The sequence below is a fragment of the Ursus arctos genome, unplaced genomic scaffold (assembly GCF_023065955.2).
Source record: "Ursus arctos isolate Adak ecotype North America unplaced genomic scaffold, UrsArc2.0 scaffold_12, whole genome shotgun sequence".
NCBI classification, from domain to species: Eukaryota; Metazoa; Chordata; class Mammalia; order Carnivora; family Ursidae; genus Ursus; species Ursus arctos.
The window spans coordinates 36,776,931-36,793,590 of NW_026622786.1; the positions used below are offsets into that span (position 1 = coordinate 36,776,931).

A 16,660-nucleotide genomic window follows, 5' to 3' on the forward strand; every position below is an offset into this window, starting at 1 on the left:
GGAGACTGAATTATAACACTCTCTAAAATAGCGGCTCTTAACTTGAGGAAGGGGAAGACAGAAGAACTTTGGGGAGTCCATCAACTCTGCAAAGTTTTAGATGTGGGAATACAAGATTTTGCTTGGAGGGAAAGTACATAGCTTTCATCAAAATTTCCAGAAAATCATGACCCCCACTAGCCTACAGAAAGAAAAAGAAGAAGAAGAAGAAGAAGAAGAAAAGAAGAAGAAGAAGAAGAAGAAGAAGAAGAAGAGGAGGAAGGGGAAGAAGAAGAAGGAGAGGAAGAAGAAGAAGAAGAAGAAATAATCATTCTTTGGCTAAAATGACACCTAAACGTGGTTTTTGGATGGGGGCAAGAGAAGGAACAAGGCCTATTTGGAAAATGTAGTTTATAAAGAAACCCACAAATAGATCAAAACGTTTTATATTTCTAAAGGTTTTGTTTGTTTGTTTGTTTGCTTTTTTTAGGCTTAACTTTCTTTCCACAGTGTTGAGGAATGACCTCAATCCTTAATCCCAACTGAAGAGGCAACCAAACAGAAAAGATCAAACATACGCTGGCAATAAACTGAAGCAATGCTTTATTGCGACCACAAAGCACCAATTCAACAAGGCATTGACAGACAGAGATTTGAACAAATGTCTCTTTGAACAGAGATGTAGCAAGCTCACTTTCTTCAAGTTCTTAAAAACAAGTACTCAAACCAAGAATCAAACAAAGTATCAGAGCAATTAAAAAAATATTACACCATCATGAAGGAATATATATAAAAATATTCTGTACTAGTAACAAGGCTTTTTGATCTGTAACTCTTGGCAAATTCCTTCAGAAACAAATCAGTATAAATACAAACCATAAAGTGAAAAAATGCTTTCTTCTTCAGAGATAAAGAGCCAATTGGAAAGTAAATCTATGCAGAAAATACCATTACCCCCTGTGAAAGAAGCTGAATGTGGATGGAGATCCCCAAGACACACCAGAGTTTCTCTTTTCAGAGGTTGTGCTCCTGTCGGGGCCTTGACGCACGTTCCTCTCAAACATCGCAGTATTTCCCAGTGAAACCTTAATAAGGTCAAGTGGAGGACCCTCTATAAAGGAGGGTGTCGGCAATTCCATCCAAATAACACCAACTCTAAGGAGCAGAGGGATTCAAGGGAGACAGCAATCTCTCTCTCTTTTCTCCCCTTCCCCAAGCTTTCTTGTCTTTAATCTCCCTACATCTGTAAGCAGAGGGTCATTCCATTCCACCCTTTTTCAAGGATTTAGGGAAAGCAATCTGAACAAAACCCCTTTGGTGGGGAGGGGTGTCCAACTATGTTAAAGATTACTCTGTTCGACAAGCTCCACCAGGAAAACCATGCTGTCCACAAGTCATCCTTGCTCCTCCTGGCTGAGTTCAGGTCAGCTGATGGATTGCCTAGTCTATCCCATAGGATAACGTTTCATTTGACTGAAATTCTTTACATATACACATGTATGTATTCTGTTTACAAAGTTTCATCACATGAAACTAGATTATGTCATCATGTATTTTTTGAGGTCTAAGACCCCAATTTGACTGTACTATGAAGAATTGTTCTTTAGATGCTTTGTCTGCAGAGGTTTTACATGATACTCGTAGATTTTCAGGGCAGGCCCCAGTTTTAACTGAAGTCCCGTCAACACGTCATTTCTTGTCATCAATAGCAGGGATTTTCCATCAATTTCCTATAACGGAAGCCGAGGGTAAGACCAACATTAAGTCCAAAAGTGCAAGGATAATGAAGAACAAAAGAAGTTCAAAGGAAAATACATATTGATTGTCCTCAAGCTAAAAACATTACTTTTTCACTTGGGTTAAATGGAAAAAATGGACTCCTCTATTTTTATGTTCCATCTTCCACTTTTATTTTTGGATTAAATACAACCCATAGCTGATCCCGTTTTCAAGATCACATCCCTAAAGTCGCATCTTAAGAAAATGACAGGCAGGCTTGGCACATACCCCTGTAAGGATCAGAGGTATTGTTTCTGAAAGAAATAATGACACTTTTCATTTATAAAATGTATTGAAGTTTATGCAAAATTTCTGTGTACTTAATTCCTAAAACAACTCTATAAATTAGGACAGGCAGGGATTATCAGCTTAATTTTACAGGCAAACCAAGGACCAAGGCGAGAAGTTAATGTGCCTAAGATTAAGAAGTTAGGCAAGGGAAACAGGATTTGAATCATCTGCCTACAGCCAAAGCCGATGTTCTTTCCATAAGACCCTTCTGTCTCTCCTGACACTTGCAAGTAAACATGTGTGGTATAGGTGAACTAATGGGGTCACAGAATCCTAGGTTTTCTGGAATCTTGTCAATCACAACAATGGGCAGTGGAAAAATGATTCACTCTCTGTGAACTTCTTTCCTGTCCTTTCAAAGAAGAATCATCCTGCATCAACTCAAAAATCAACCTCTCATGTTGAGGGTCCCACCATACTTCCTCTCAGTGGATCGTCAAGATTCCAAATAAGGTAGTGAGCTGCAGGGCTCTGCCCCTCCTCTCTCAGAGTCTGCTTTCCACCCCCTTCACGTACCCAACCAGAGTGCCCTGGAGATCACAAAGCTTTGGGGGTGAAATATAAACAGGCTTTCCATGAAAGGGAGTGGATCCCAAATACAGAAAGTAGTTTGGAACTTCTGGAAAGGAATCACTGAGAAGGATGCTGAATACCACCTTCTTTTTGTTATTCTTTATTGTGGGGACAAATGAGCTGGCTTTTAGGGGGCCTGGGCTCAAGAGATGGACCAGCTCTGCATTTTCAGTAAGCCTCGACATGTCTGTACAGACACATGTACCCATCTCCCCCACTGGTGGACAGACAAAGGGATGGGGGTGTAACTGCAACTACACAAAACTGACGCTTTCCTACACTGACCCCAACAAGGCCATTCCTCCAAACTCCCTTGTGTTTTGCCAGGCTCTAAAGAAAATGGGCTTCGTATGTCTCAGTGTGTGGAGAAAAAGCACTGGGCTAGCGGGCTGAAGAAACACCCACTTTGTGACTTTAGGTAAATCCCTTCCTCCTCTGCCTCCTCGGTTGGTAATGTGGGGATTTGGGGGTTTCTGACAGGATTCCATAAGAGATTATTTTTGCAAATGCTTCCTGAGCTATGAGTTCTACAATCACTTGTCATCGTTCCTCAACAGGACCATGGTCCTCACGTCATTTGTCAACCACCTACCATGAACCAGAGCAGAAGGACAAGGAATTACTTCTAACTGCTCAATGGAGCTTCTGAACTCTGGAAAGCTGACAACTAGAAAAAAAAAGTCTCACATTAATTTGTGAGAGACAACGATTCAAAAACATGGCGTATAAAAAAGCAGTTAGTTGACAGGGCAAAAGTAGAAAATTATTTCAGGACATAGGATTTGACTTTCCAACCCTAAAATATTTTCTTCTCCTTTCACGGCTAGTAAGCCCAAAGACTGCCCGTCAGTAAAACCCGTAAGGATGAGAACTGGCAGAGGAGCTTGTGACATGCGGAAACCACGGTAGCAATTCTGAAGGCACTATGAGGTCACAGGAATCTGAATCATAGGTCCCTTCAAAGCTCACCGCCTAGCTTAGATTAACTGAGCTGAAGATGGACTCACTTGGAACGCTTTAGAAAACAGCAGAGCCCTTCCTGCTCTCCATCTTTCCTTTGTTGTTGTTTGCTCATACTTAACTTCTTACATATTTTAAAAGGGCATGAGGAAGAGATGACCCTGCTTTCATTTCTACACTACAAGAAAACTTCCTTGACTAACTGAAAGTGATTTTTTTTTTTAATCTTTGCTGGCAAAAAGTCCTTCTACAACTCAGCATTTCTGTCAAAAGCCAAGTATGTCTGAAAAATGCTGAAATTTGGATTTTATTTAAGACAAAATGGAAAATCAAGTTTCATGCTCCAATTTGATTTTCCTTTTGTTCAGTAGCCACACTGCAGTTCACCTCACACTAGGGTTGGTAAAAGAAAGCTCCATCTGGAAATCCTCATTTTAAAAATTGGAAATGAATATAACTCATACATACAACAGAACTTTCCTTTTTGGTCATGATTATAGCAGCTCAGATGAATGGCAGTGGAACACAACATGATGGAAATGAGAGCTTCCAGGTCAAGCAAACTGCAGTCTGAACCCTGTCTCCACAATTTATTGTGTGACCCTGTGTAAAGGACCAGACTTTCCTGAGCCTCGGTTTCCTCACTTGCAAAATGAAAATAAACCCCTGAAGGATTCCAGAGATTAGATACGATTCATTCACGTAAGGCACCTAGCACAGTGCCGGACAGACAGGAGGTTCTCAATGACTACTAAGCGGCAAGAACAGGATATGTTCCAATTCCAAATCCATCTACTGCTTCCTTTCTGGAAGTGTGCTCCCTGCCTGAATGCTACCCTTTGCCAGAGGGATGTAGGCGTATTCCTGTTCAAGTTCAGAAGACTCGGTGAGATTAAAAAAGCTCAAAGACTACATCAAAAATTTGTCTCATAAAAATTGCAAACACAGAAAAGTTCCTTGATTAAGGAAGCGAATCATTTGTTACATAACTTCTATAAAAGACTGAGATGCAAATGAAATCCAAATTTTGCCAGTCAGCATGGTGTACTAGAATGAGCATGAGATTGGAAACTGGAAGACAGAGTTTCTGATGCCGACTCCATCAGTAATTTTCCACAAGCAACCACTCCTCTGTACCCCAGTCTGTTTATTAGCATAAATAAAGGGGTTGGTGGGTGACCAAATCCAATTAAATAGATATTTAAAAATCCCATGATTTTGCATGTACATCATGATTAAAGCCAAAACAAAAAGATAGTTCACATCTTGGGATCCTGTTTACATCCCTGTGTTAAGGGATAATCATTTGCCAGTTTCAGTGAAACTTTGTACATGGCTTCTGTCTTTATGTAAGAGTAACCAAGTACCTGTTGGACAATAATATTGATGCAAAAAATCTTTGCCTACTTAATAAGTTCCAGCAAGTACTCATGCATGGAAGTAAGGTTTAGAGATGATAGGTGTAAATTTCCAATGAGAGCGAGACCCAAGATGTAAAAATAAATGAGAGGGATCCTTAGATGTTGTAGCTCAGTAGATAAGCATGTGTTTTATAGTAAGACATTATTTTATTGCTTATTAGGTGGGGCTTGGGCAAGTTACTTAATCTCCCTAAGCCTCATTTCCTTATCTATATGATGGAGGAAAAGTAGCTATTGTATTTCACTGCTGAAAGGATTACTGAGATAGCACATGTGAAGTAGAATGCCTGATAGCTATCAAGTACTCAATAAATGCTAGCTATTAAAAAATATATTAAAAAAATCTTAACCCATTTACTTTTCACTCTTTCTCTCTGCAAACGCTTATCTACACCTTGGTAGCTCTTTCAATCAAGGCTAATTGTGATATGGTCCATTGGAAATGTACGGGAAGAAAATGAGGGGGGAAGAGAGAAGAGACAGAGGTTAGGAAGAGAAAAAGAGTGGCCATCAAGAAAGAGGAAACTGGTTAAAAGCAGGGAAGGACAGGGAAAAAGTCAAAGAGAAGTCCATGGGCTTTCTGATGGTAGGGTCCTACAACTAACCCAGAAGGCCGTATTTGTGGTGGTGTCTCTACTGTCCTAAACACGGTGCAGAGGAAAAGAAGGCTCAGTTAGAGTCAGAAGATGAGATGGAAGCCAAACTCTGCTGCTTCTTAGTTTCTTGTGTATCATCTGGTCCATTATTTCTTTCCTCTGTGAAGGGAGAGGTTTGAACTAAGCTGACTTCTGTCCATTCTAGTTCAACACACTCTCAGATTCCAATTTCATCTTTTATAAGCATGAGATTCACCAGCCTTATAGGAAAGTCTCCCTGTGAAAGAACAAAGCACAGACTCCTTACCGATGACGTGGAGGAATTTGACGAAGTAGGCTGTCTTTTTCCACTTCAGTCTTCCCTCTCACATTTTCTAGAACTTTCTTTGTAACAACTCTCTTGCCATTCACTATCTGGCTACAAGTGGTGACCAGTCTGAAGTTTCCCATTCCACTGCTTACAAAGGGTACAAATGTCCCAGAGGAAGGGGGACTTGCTCTGGAGCCCAAGGATACAAATGTGGAAAATCCTGTGTCCAATATGGGGATCACATCGAAGAAGGAGGAGCGAAATCTTGTGGCCTTACCCACACGATCAGTGGAAAAATAATCTCCTGAGAAGAGGTCTTTGTCTTCAAAGACATTTCGTGAGCCACAGTGTGGCCTCTCAAACCGTGGTTCCTCTTTCAAGCAGTTTTTGTCTCTGTAGCCACCTGTATTTTCAATTTTGATGTAGTTCTCTTTGGACTTGTCATAGTTGTTGCGTTTCTCAGCATCAGACAAGACCTCATAGGCTTCTGCTACTTGTTTGAATTTCTCTTCAGCTGCCTCCCTGTTTTCTGGGTTCTTGTCTGGATGTACCTGAAGAGCTAACTGGTGATAAGCCTTCTTAATATCAGAGGGGGATGCGTTTTGAGGCACCCCTAGTACTTTGTAGTAATTTGTCATGTTTCTTTAAAGGACCTTTCCTTACAAGACGCAGAGTTTGTTTTCAGAAGAACTTCCATATAATTTTGGAAAGTAGGATGGTAAGCTACTCCAGTCTACACCAAGACCCTTTGAATCTTCTCACATAGTTGTCAGAACAAACTCTTTTCTGGTGAGGAAATTCCTCTTTGATGTCCTCTACAATTCCCACGCCCCACCACGCCCCCCACAGCTCATATGGGGGGAGTGATTATGAGCTCAACATTATCAGCTCATGACTCTCAGCTGATGCTGTGCTTGCCTTGCATTCCTATTGGTGGAAAATCTGAGGTGGACAATATACATATTAGGAAAACTTCATCTAGTTAAAAAAACCAACACCGAGCAGCTTGTTTACAGAAAAAAAACATCTATGTGGCTCAAAAAGAAGTCTTTACCTCATTTGTTAAAGTAACAGTCAGAAGTAAAATGGGTCTTGCCCTTAAATCCGATACAAAATCCATTTTGGTTCATTGTGAGGGCTAATGCCTTCAGTGACTTAATGTGTATCTCCCTGCTATTTAATATTTGCTGCTGGCACAAAGTGGGTGATAAAGGGGCTCTATTACCAAAAAAGTCTTGTACACATTTCTGATGAAGGAAAAAGAATGAAACTCACTTCATCAAATGAGGAAACTGGGTTACAGAGATGTCTGCATAGATTAAAAAAAAACCCCACCAGAATAGATACAAGGAACAGAATTAGAAGTAAAGGCTTCCCATGTATGGCCAGACAAGGCTTTTTCACTTCAGCTATCTTTATAAAGTTAGCCTTTTTGAAACTTATCTCTGGACTTAAGAACAAAACTAAGTAGCAGCATCACAACAGCAGATGCTTTAAAAAATGGCTTCGAGGCTCAAGTGTAGCAAGGGCTGCTGATTGCTCTTTTTTCCAGGACACATAACTACACATCTCTCAGACTTCCTTGCAATTTGGTGTGGCCATGTGACCATGTTCTGGCCAATGACCTCTGAAGAGATGATGTGTACCTCTTTCTGTGTGCACCCAGCCCACAAAACCACCTACGTGTGCTCCTCCTTGCTCTTTATCTTTATGCCAACTAGATGTCAATACCTGGATGATCTTGATCTGACTGAAGATGACAGAGCCCCCATCACCCTGGGTTCCTGAATTACAGCGAAGGAGAACACTCCCAAGACCACCATAAACTATTTATATGAATAAGAAACAAACTTCTACTATAATTAAGCCATTATACATCTTTTCATCTACTTGTGACAACAGTTAGTCTACTCTAATACACCATTTCCACAACTTCACCTTCACTTCTAGAACCTTCAATAATGCCATCAACCAGCAGAGTCCTACCTCTGCAACACTTAAAGTCCAAAATCCTATCCGATCTCTCGCTTCTTCTCCTTACTCTCATTTCACATTTCACATTTCAATTCCACTTTCTCCAGGGTCATGGTTCGCCTTCAGACTCCTCGTTTGTATCAAGTTTGCACCCCTTGGTTGGCCCTGGGAACCATTCTTTCATATGCCCTCTCAAATTGCCCTCTTAGGCCATTAGTTATCCACTGTGCCCATGTCACAAACACCCCATCCAGAAGCAAAATAGCAATCCAGCTTCTCTGACTCCTGTGCCTGGTGCAGCTGAGGAAAACAAGCTGTGAAGATGAAACACTACACAGGAGCCGTGCGCCAGTCTCGGCTGGGTCAGGAAAATTCCTCAGTGGTTCTTCTATGTATCCTTGGTCAGCTTCCTCTCACATTCCCCTTGATGGCCACTCTTAACCTTCACTGCTCTCCTCTAATTCCTTATTAAACCTTTCCCCATTCTGTTCACTCCAAGCACAGGAGCTTGCCTCTTGTTTAGCAAAGGAAATAGAGGCTGTCAGGAACTCCCTTAAGGTCCCTGGGGACAAGAGCAATCTTAGCTAGATCTGCACACATCCTCATCTTTGTCCCCAGGGCATAGGAAAGATAGAGGAAGATATCCCTGTCTTGCTCAGAATTAACCCCTTCATAGTTTTTTAAAACAAAAAAAATAAGAGTTGAGTATTTTATTGACGAAATTGAATGGACTGAATCGTATATATTATGACTGACATTACATTTTATTTTGGCAAAATATGTATAACATGAAGCAGGCCATTTCAATTAACTATTTTTAAGTGTAAAAGCTAGTGGCATTAATTGTATTCACAACATTGTGAAATCATTGCCACCATCTGTTTTTTAAACTTTTCCATCACCCCAAACAGAAACTCTATTAAGCAGTAACTTGCCTTCCCCCCAGCCCTTGATAACCTTTAATCTACTTTGTGTCTCTATGAAGTTGCCTATTTTAGATATTTCATATAAATGGAATCATACAATATTTAAGTGGTTTACTTCACTTAGTGTAGTGTTTTCAAGGTTCATCCATGGATCAGAACTCCATTCCTTTTTATGGCTGAGTAATATTCTGTTGTAGATATATACCACATTTTGTTTATCCATTCATCTGTTCATAGACACTTGGGTTGTTTCCACCTTTTGGTAACTGTGATTAATACCACAATGAACATTTGTGTACCGGTATCTATTTGAGTCCCTCTTTTCAATTCTTTCTGGGGAATTGTTGAGCCATATGGTAATTCTATGCTTAACTTTTTGAAGAACCATAAACTTTCCCACAGTGGCTGCACCATTTTATATTCCCAACCAGCAATGCATGAGGGTTCCAATTTCTCCATGTCTTTGCCCTTCCATACTCTTTGATCTCATCCTTTTTCTTATCCTCAGGGAGTTTGCTTTATTTAACTGTCCTCAATTTCATTCAATTTTAACCTATCTAATTCTTTTGGCTGCTCTCCTGCATGTTAATAAGTTTGAGCGTCTCCTCTCTTAGAAAAGAATCCTCATGCTTACATGACCCTCCAGTTACTGGTTCTCCCTTCACTTACCTGCCTCCCACTCACTCCTCAACTTGGAAGAAAGGGTCCTCCACTTTCCAAACAGTCACCCACCCTCCCCCCGCCCCAACTCCACTGAAACTCCACCAGTATTCACAGACCCTACGGGGGCTTCACCTTTTTGAGGAATTTGACCTTGTTGATCATTTCATTTTTCTTGAAACTCACTCCTTCATTGGTTTCTGTACAACCTCTCATTACTGATTCTCTCCCCACTTACCTGAGTGTTCTTTCTCAGTTGCTTTTGCTAGTTGCCTTTCTTCTCTAAACGGTTAAAACCTTGGTATTCCCCAGGGTGCTGAACTTGGCCTTTTTCCTCTCCCCCTTCTAAATGTCTCTCTGTCTCATCTCTCCTATGACTGCTGATGACCTCTTATCTCTGCCTCTAGGTCTCACTCTTCCCCAAACTGTCTGCTAGATCTATATATACCTGGATGTACCACAGGCCTTCAAATTTAATGTGCCCCTAACTTTGCTCATTATATCCCTTTTACAACTTTCCTCCCACAAACATCTTAGTTAATGGCACTACTTTACAACCACCCAATCTGGAAACTTGGCAGTCATCCAAGCTCCTCCCTTTCCCACCTGTGGGCAGTGAACTTGAGTGGTCTTGGGTTATGGCCGAGAACAGAGATTGGACAAATCTTCATTCGCCATTTCCAGTGATCCACTAAATTCTTCTGGCCATCTTCCCCAGATTTTCTAATTCATCTTTTCCTTTGCCCAGTAGAATTATTGCAGCAGTGTTCCCACCTTCCATCTCCTTGTCCTCCAATCCATTCTCCACATTGCCACTAGACTGATCTTTCAAAACCACAAATCTCATCCTGGCACTCACTTCCCACTTATTATCCTTCCATGGTTTCCCACTGCCTTTCAGGTGAAGTCTCTTTTCTGCCAGGCAAAGAAGACTATCTGTATTCTGGACCCCTGTTTCTTTCAGTCTTCTTTCTTGATGTTCCCTGCTCCACACCTCTTACTCCAATGCACTTGGAATTCTCAAGATAAACCACGTTTTCTCATGTCCTCATGCCTTTGTATTTGATCTCCCCCTGCCAGGAATTCTGTGCTTCCTTCAAATGTTTCTCATACCTACAATGGTTTCGGTGGTTTTGTCACAATTTTATCACAATTCTTGTGATAATGAGCATTATTTACTTCAGTAATTTTATATTCATTTTAATGAGTGTTAGAAAAAGCTACAACAACTACTGAAATATTTGAACGAGTGAATAAGCCAAAGAAGCACCATGTATGTACCTGGCTAGGTGATCATGTCTTACAACTGGTCTCATTTCAAATAAATGACTTAAACAACCATTTGGGATTCTTGGTTCATAGAAATCCACTCTATTTCAATCAAAAACTCAAAAAGTCCTTTCCTTATCAGTTTTGTTTTCAATTCTCTTGGCTATTTTCTTATTGTTAGCATCATCCATTTGTTTTTTAACTACTTCCTAAATATTCATAGATGGGAAGGATGCAGCAGCAGAGTTTGACTTGCCACTTCCCTTATTGATTATGTTATAAAATATTTTAAGCATATCAGAAGCCTTCAACTGTTAAGAAATATCAGGTGTCAAGGCACCTTAAATATTTTCAGTAGTTGGTATTATAAAATGCTGACAAAGTTATACAGTTACTTCCAATTTGTGGGGTTTTAACAGGTCTCACTCAGAGCTGGATTTACCATGAAGCTAATGAAGCTTAGCTTAGTCTCAGAAATTTTGTATTCATATTTTCTAATTTCTTTCCCCAAGGAGGGCTCTTAACGTTGTAAAAGCTTTAGGCCTTCCAAAACCTGGATTTGTCCTGGGTCTAAGTAGAAATATCCACCACAGGGACGCCTGGGTGGTTCAGCCGGTTAAGCATCTGCCTTCGGCTCAGGTCATGATCTCGGGGTCCTGGGACTGAGTCCCACATGGGGCTCCCTGCTCAGCAGGGAGTCTGCTTCTCTCTCTCCCACTGCCCCTCTCCCAGCTTGTACTCACTCTCTCTCTCTCCCTTGCTCTTTCGCTCTCTCTCAAACAAATAAAATCTTTAAAAAAAAGAAAAGAAAAGAAAAGAAAAGACATATCCACCAGAATCACTACAGTTGAAATCCATCTGGCGATGACTTAGGCCATTAGGCTCAGACTTGCTCTGATTGGCCTCCCCACTTTACTACTCCTTTTGGAAGTAGTGTTATTTGGCAATTTGTAGCACTGAGAATTTTTATTCACATTTGTTAAGTCAGTGGCTTCAGAAAGTTAGCAAATAGTCATATGAAAAAAATGCCAATCTTTTTGCATTTCAAATGAATGGTTTAAACAACCAGTTGGGCATTTCAGAGTAAAATACTGCTCTTATACATATGGTTTGGGAAAGTGAGGAGCTAACAGAGTAAAATTAATTTGTCACCATGAATTGCCTGCTATATTGTCATGATACTCTGATAAAAAAAATTATCTCAGTGATACATATTGTTCTAGAAACAGAATCACTGATGTTACTCACGTGTAAGTTTGAGGCATCTGAACGATATGAATTATATGACACTGAGTGAATGGCAGATCACTGCCTTCCATCTTCGTCACATATAATCTGAGTACACGAGTCAGATAGATGAAGACATGGAAGTGAAGTGACTACATTATGAGGGGCAGAGCTATCTGGGACCTGCATTAGGGTCCAGTCTGAGTGGTGATGGCGTCGTACTGGACTGCCAGCATTCCTTAACTGGCAACTAAAAGTATTGTCAATAGAAATGGCTTTTCACCAAAACTAACGCTCTTAGGAAAGCAAAGTTTCTGAAGTACATTTGACTCTTGAAAACCAGGCAACCCATATCCATGGGCAAGTGCCAATTTTTTATCTAGTCACCAAAATTCAACTGTGTATATACAAGAGCTCAAGTAGTTTCATGCTCTTTGCTGTGCATTGAAAGCATACTTCATGAAGGCCAGTTCTAAGCTAACACTTGACTATTAAAGCAACCGCTTGAGCAATATTCTGTCTGTTTAAATCAACATTTACTTTATAGAAATCTGAGTCTTAGAAAGGCGAACTCTTCAGGATCCTCCAGTGACCAATGTCAATCAAGAGAAAAGAAACTAGGAGTCACCACAGCATGAGACATCTGCCTGCCAGAAGACACTTGGGAAAACAGCCACCACCCCACGATGTCCATGGGAAAGAGAATACTGACAGAGTTGTCATTACTGCCGCCTCTAGGAAGGACTCCCACTGCCTCCTGTTCTTATTGGCCAGTGAACTCTCTGGAGCACTGTTAACGAGGTCAGTGAGCCAAAGAAGAGGGATATCACTGGTCTTAAAGGGGACTGACCAGAAGAGTAAAACAACTTGAAACACACATACTATTGACACTGGGTCATGGGGGGTGGGGCAAGGGTCTGGGCAGGGGCTTAGAATTTCCCTTCCAACAGTTCTTTTGGCTTATAGTTGTGGCTTACACAGTAGGTTCAAAAGAGATTTTCCAGAAGAAAACTTGATAGAGATCATTACCAGAAGGAAACTTAATGGAAATCATTTTCACGTGGCATTGTGCCTGCTCAGAGAAAAGGAGGTCATGCAAAGATCACCGGCTTCACCAGATGCTTCACACCATAGAAACATGGGACACCATTCCTGCCCTTTGGACAAACCTCGCCCAATGGCCTGACATCTTCCAGGGAGTCTCAGTGCTAGAAAGCCACATCTGTCTGGTTGCTACAGCAACAGAATATCCAGTATCGTACTGTGAGACCATACCACGAAGACAGATGTTCTCCTGAAAGTCAGCCCAGCTGAGGGTGGACATGTCCAGCATCAATGTCACTATCTTACTCAGCTCTAAGTTCTGATCATAGTTCTGGAGCCTGGAAGTCCAAGCTCACAGCGCCAGCATGATCAGGTTCTCAGTGAGGCCCTCTTCCTGGCTGGCAGGTGGCTATCCTCTTGCTGCATCCTCACATGGCAGAGAAAGACAGAGCAAGCTCTCTGGTCTCTTCTCTTCAGGGTACTACTCCCATCGTGAGGGCTCCACACTCATGACCTCATCTAAATCTGATTATCTCCCAAGGCCCACCACACAATATCATCATATTGGGAGTTAGGGTTTCAACATATGAATTCGGGAATTTGGGGGGAGGTGGCACAAACATTCAGTCCTTCATAGTTGGCCAAGGAATTAAGCTCCCCACATCACTGGCAACTGAATATCCTTTCTGGACCTGCCCTTTTCCAAGGTGGTGTAAGGGTACTTTCCAGCCCTGTCCTGTTTCTGTCCGATGGCAGGGCAAAGATTTCCCTGAGGAGATTTCAGCATGTGGTCCTCCTTATTGTTTCTCAGCTGCTGTGACCTGGAAGATGTGCCTGAAAGGGTCATGTGGTTGGGCTGGAGGTGGCGGTCTTCCTATCTAGGGTGAACTTGAAGTTCACTGACAGGAAGATCCTTGAAGGATCCCATCATCATGCCTTGGAAGGATGATGGAAGAGGCAGGGTAACATGGTAAAAAAATCTTGATCTTCAGTCCTCATGGAAATCACAGTGGCTCCTTGTCTTATCAGGATGAGCCTGACTAGTTCCCTCCTTGCCCTCCCTCTACCTTCTTTAAGGAAAAGAGGAAAGATGATGAGAAATACACAGCAGCAGGAGAATTTGGATCACTTCCAGGGAATAACGTAAGGCAGACTCTTTCCTCCACCCAACCGCCCTTCCATGAGAATGAAGGAGCTCGAGCTTCTAGACCATGCTTGCAAAACTCCAGTACCCTGGGAATTCATCTCTCAGGCTCCTGAGTTGGACTCAGCACAGTAGCAAGATGATGCCCTTTCCCCACTTGAAGGACTTCTGAATGAAGTGCTTTGGGAGAGTTTGTTCCCTTTGGCTTCCCGGTATTGCTGGTGCCAGAGTGATGTCATTCCTGGGAGAAAGGGCCCGCTCCTGGGCCAAGCTCAGAGCTGGCCAGCTCCATTCTGAGGTCCTGCACAGAATCTGCAAGGCCCAAAGGACACCCCCTCCCCCCATTTGCCTCAGAGGAGCCTGAGTAAAAGCCCAATCTGAAAAATGCTTTTGGGCAGCTGGGAATTGGGCCAAGAGACCTTTTAGCTGAGTCCTTTTTGTATGTTAACCTTTTACAATATTATTTAAATTTAATTTTAGAAGAGAGTTATTCAACTGTAATGACACAAATGGATATTACTCCATTAAAAACTAAAATAAAATATGTTCCAGCTGATAGGCCTTCACCTTTCAACCTGAGCTATTTCTCCCCACGATTTTTTATAAAAATTTTCAAACATGAAGTTGTAAGAACATATAGTGAACACCCACAAGACCACCACCTAGACTCTACAATTAACATTTTCTATACTTGTTTTATCATGTTTATCCTTTTACTCATTCCTCTAACCAATTGTCAATCCATATTTTGATGCATTTCAAAGTAAGTTGCATAAATCAGTGTATTCCCCTAATCACTTCAGTTTGCATACTACTAATTGCTTAATATTTTTTTATAGTTCCTTTTCTTCTGAGGTAAAATGTACAGGTCATGTAGCACACACATCTGTAACATCTGTATATGCCTGTGCACCTGCGGTGTACCCACTGAAGCGGATACGTGTAGCCCAAACCCTCACCAAGACACAGAGCGCTACCATTACCCAGAAAGTTCCTTCATGCCGCTTTCCAGCCATTCTCCACTCCCACCTATCCAGAGGCAACCACTGTTTCAACTCGTGCTACCAATGATGCATTTTCCTGTTCTCAACCTTCACCTAGATGAAATTGCTATGATCTGAATGCTTATGTTCCCCAGAATGCATATGTTGAAACGTGATCTCCAGGGGGTATTAGAGGTAATTGGTGATGGTGTTAGCAGGTAGGGCCTATGGGAGGGGATTATACGGAGCAGTGCCCTTACGAAAGGAGCCCTAGAGAGCTCTCACATCCCTTCCTCCATGTGAGGACACAGAGAAAAGACAGCTGTCGAGGAGGCAGACCCTCACCAGACACCCAGTCTGCAGTCTCCTTAGTCTTGGAATCCCCAGCCTCTGGAACTGTGAGAAATAAATGTTTGTTGCTTATAAGCCACCCACAGTTTATAGTATTTTTGTTATAGCAGCCTGAACAGACTAAGATAAGAACTGTTCACTATTAACTCTTGTGCAAGGGTTCTCTTACTCAGTATGATACTTTCTCATCCCAACTGCTTTACATATTACTAGTTTGTTCCTTTGTATTACTAGCGGTATTGCACTGAATGACTATACCACGTTCTCCCAGTTTCCAGTTTGGGACTATTACGAATAAAGCCACTAAGAATAATTTTGTATAGACCTTTTATGGACATATGTTTTCATTTCCCTTGGGTAAATACTCAGGAATGAAACTGCTAGATCATGGGGTAGACGTATGAGTACTTTACATCCCCACCAACAATACAGGGGCATGTGTTTGTTCTACATCCTCATGAACATTTAAATTTATCAAGCTTTCTAATTTTAGCTATTCTGGTGGGTGTGAAGTGATTTAAGCTGCTATTTCAGCAAATTTTCCAAAATAACAACAGCAACAACTATATATGCATGTGTATATATGTGTATATATATGTATATATGTGTATATATATATATATATAGAGAGAGAGAGAGAGAGAGAGATCGGAGATCAGGTTCAAAGAAAATATTGAAGGAGATTTATATAAATATATATATATATTAGAAATTATATATTATATATATATGATACATATAGATAGATATAGATATATATTAGAAAAGTTTCCCTAGCCAAACCCAGCTTAAGAGAATAAGAGATAGCTAAATGGATATGGAAGAAGCAGCCAGACACATTCTTCCATTTATAATTCTATCAATTATATTACAATACTGGGAAAGTAAATGTAATGCTTAGAAAACTGCAGCCTTCACTGATAGGGAGATAGGATCTCTGTTTCCTTACAGAGCTGGTCTGGTGTGGACCACAACATGCCCCCTCAATTTGCTCCCTCATGGTCAAAGCACCATCCCTACAGTGCTGGCCCAGCCTAAAAAATGGGAGTCAGGAATCACCCAGATAATGGAGAGGGACCTCTACTCCCTCCTTCCAATACCAACCCTGGATCTGAGGGAAGGGAATTAACACTTTAGGGCTATGAACACTGTGCCAGGACCTACCCTAGGTAC

The 16,660-nt window shown here is 41.3% G+C and overlaps 1 protein-coding gene across 3 annotated transcripts in view; it reads right to left on the reverse strand.

Moving 5' to 3' along the window:
* Positions 1 to 568: 568 nt before the first annotated feature.
* The window catches only part of SAMD13 (sterile alpha motif domain containing 13), a 39,327-nt gene continuing 23,235 nt past the window's right edge, over positions 569 to 16,660 (reverse strand). For all 3 annotated transcript variants that reach the window (XM_026497715.3, XM_044383692.2, XM_057310530.1), the window contains exon 4: positions 569 to 1,709. In XM_026497715.3, coding sequence (XP_026353500.1) covers positions 1,566 to 1,709 — 144 coding nt within the window. In that variant the 3' untranslated portion in view covers positions 569 to 1,565. The remainder of the gene's footprint in view (positions 1,710 to 16,660) is intronic.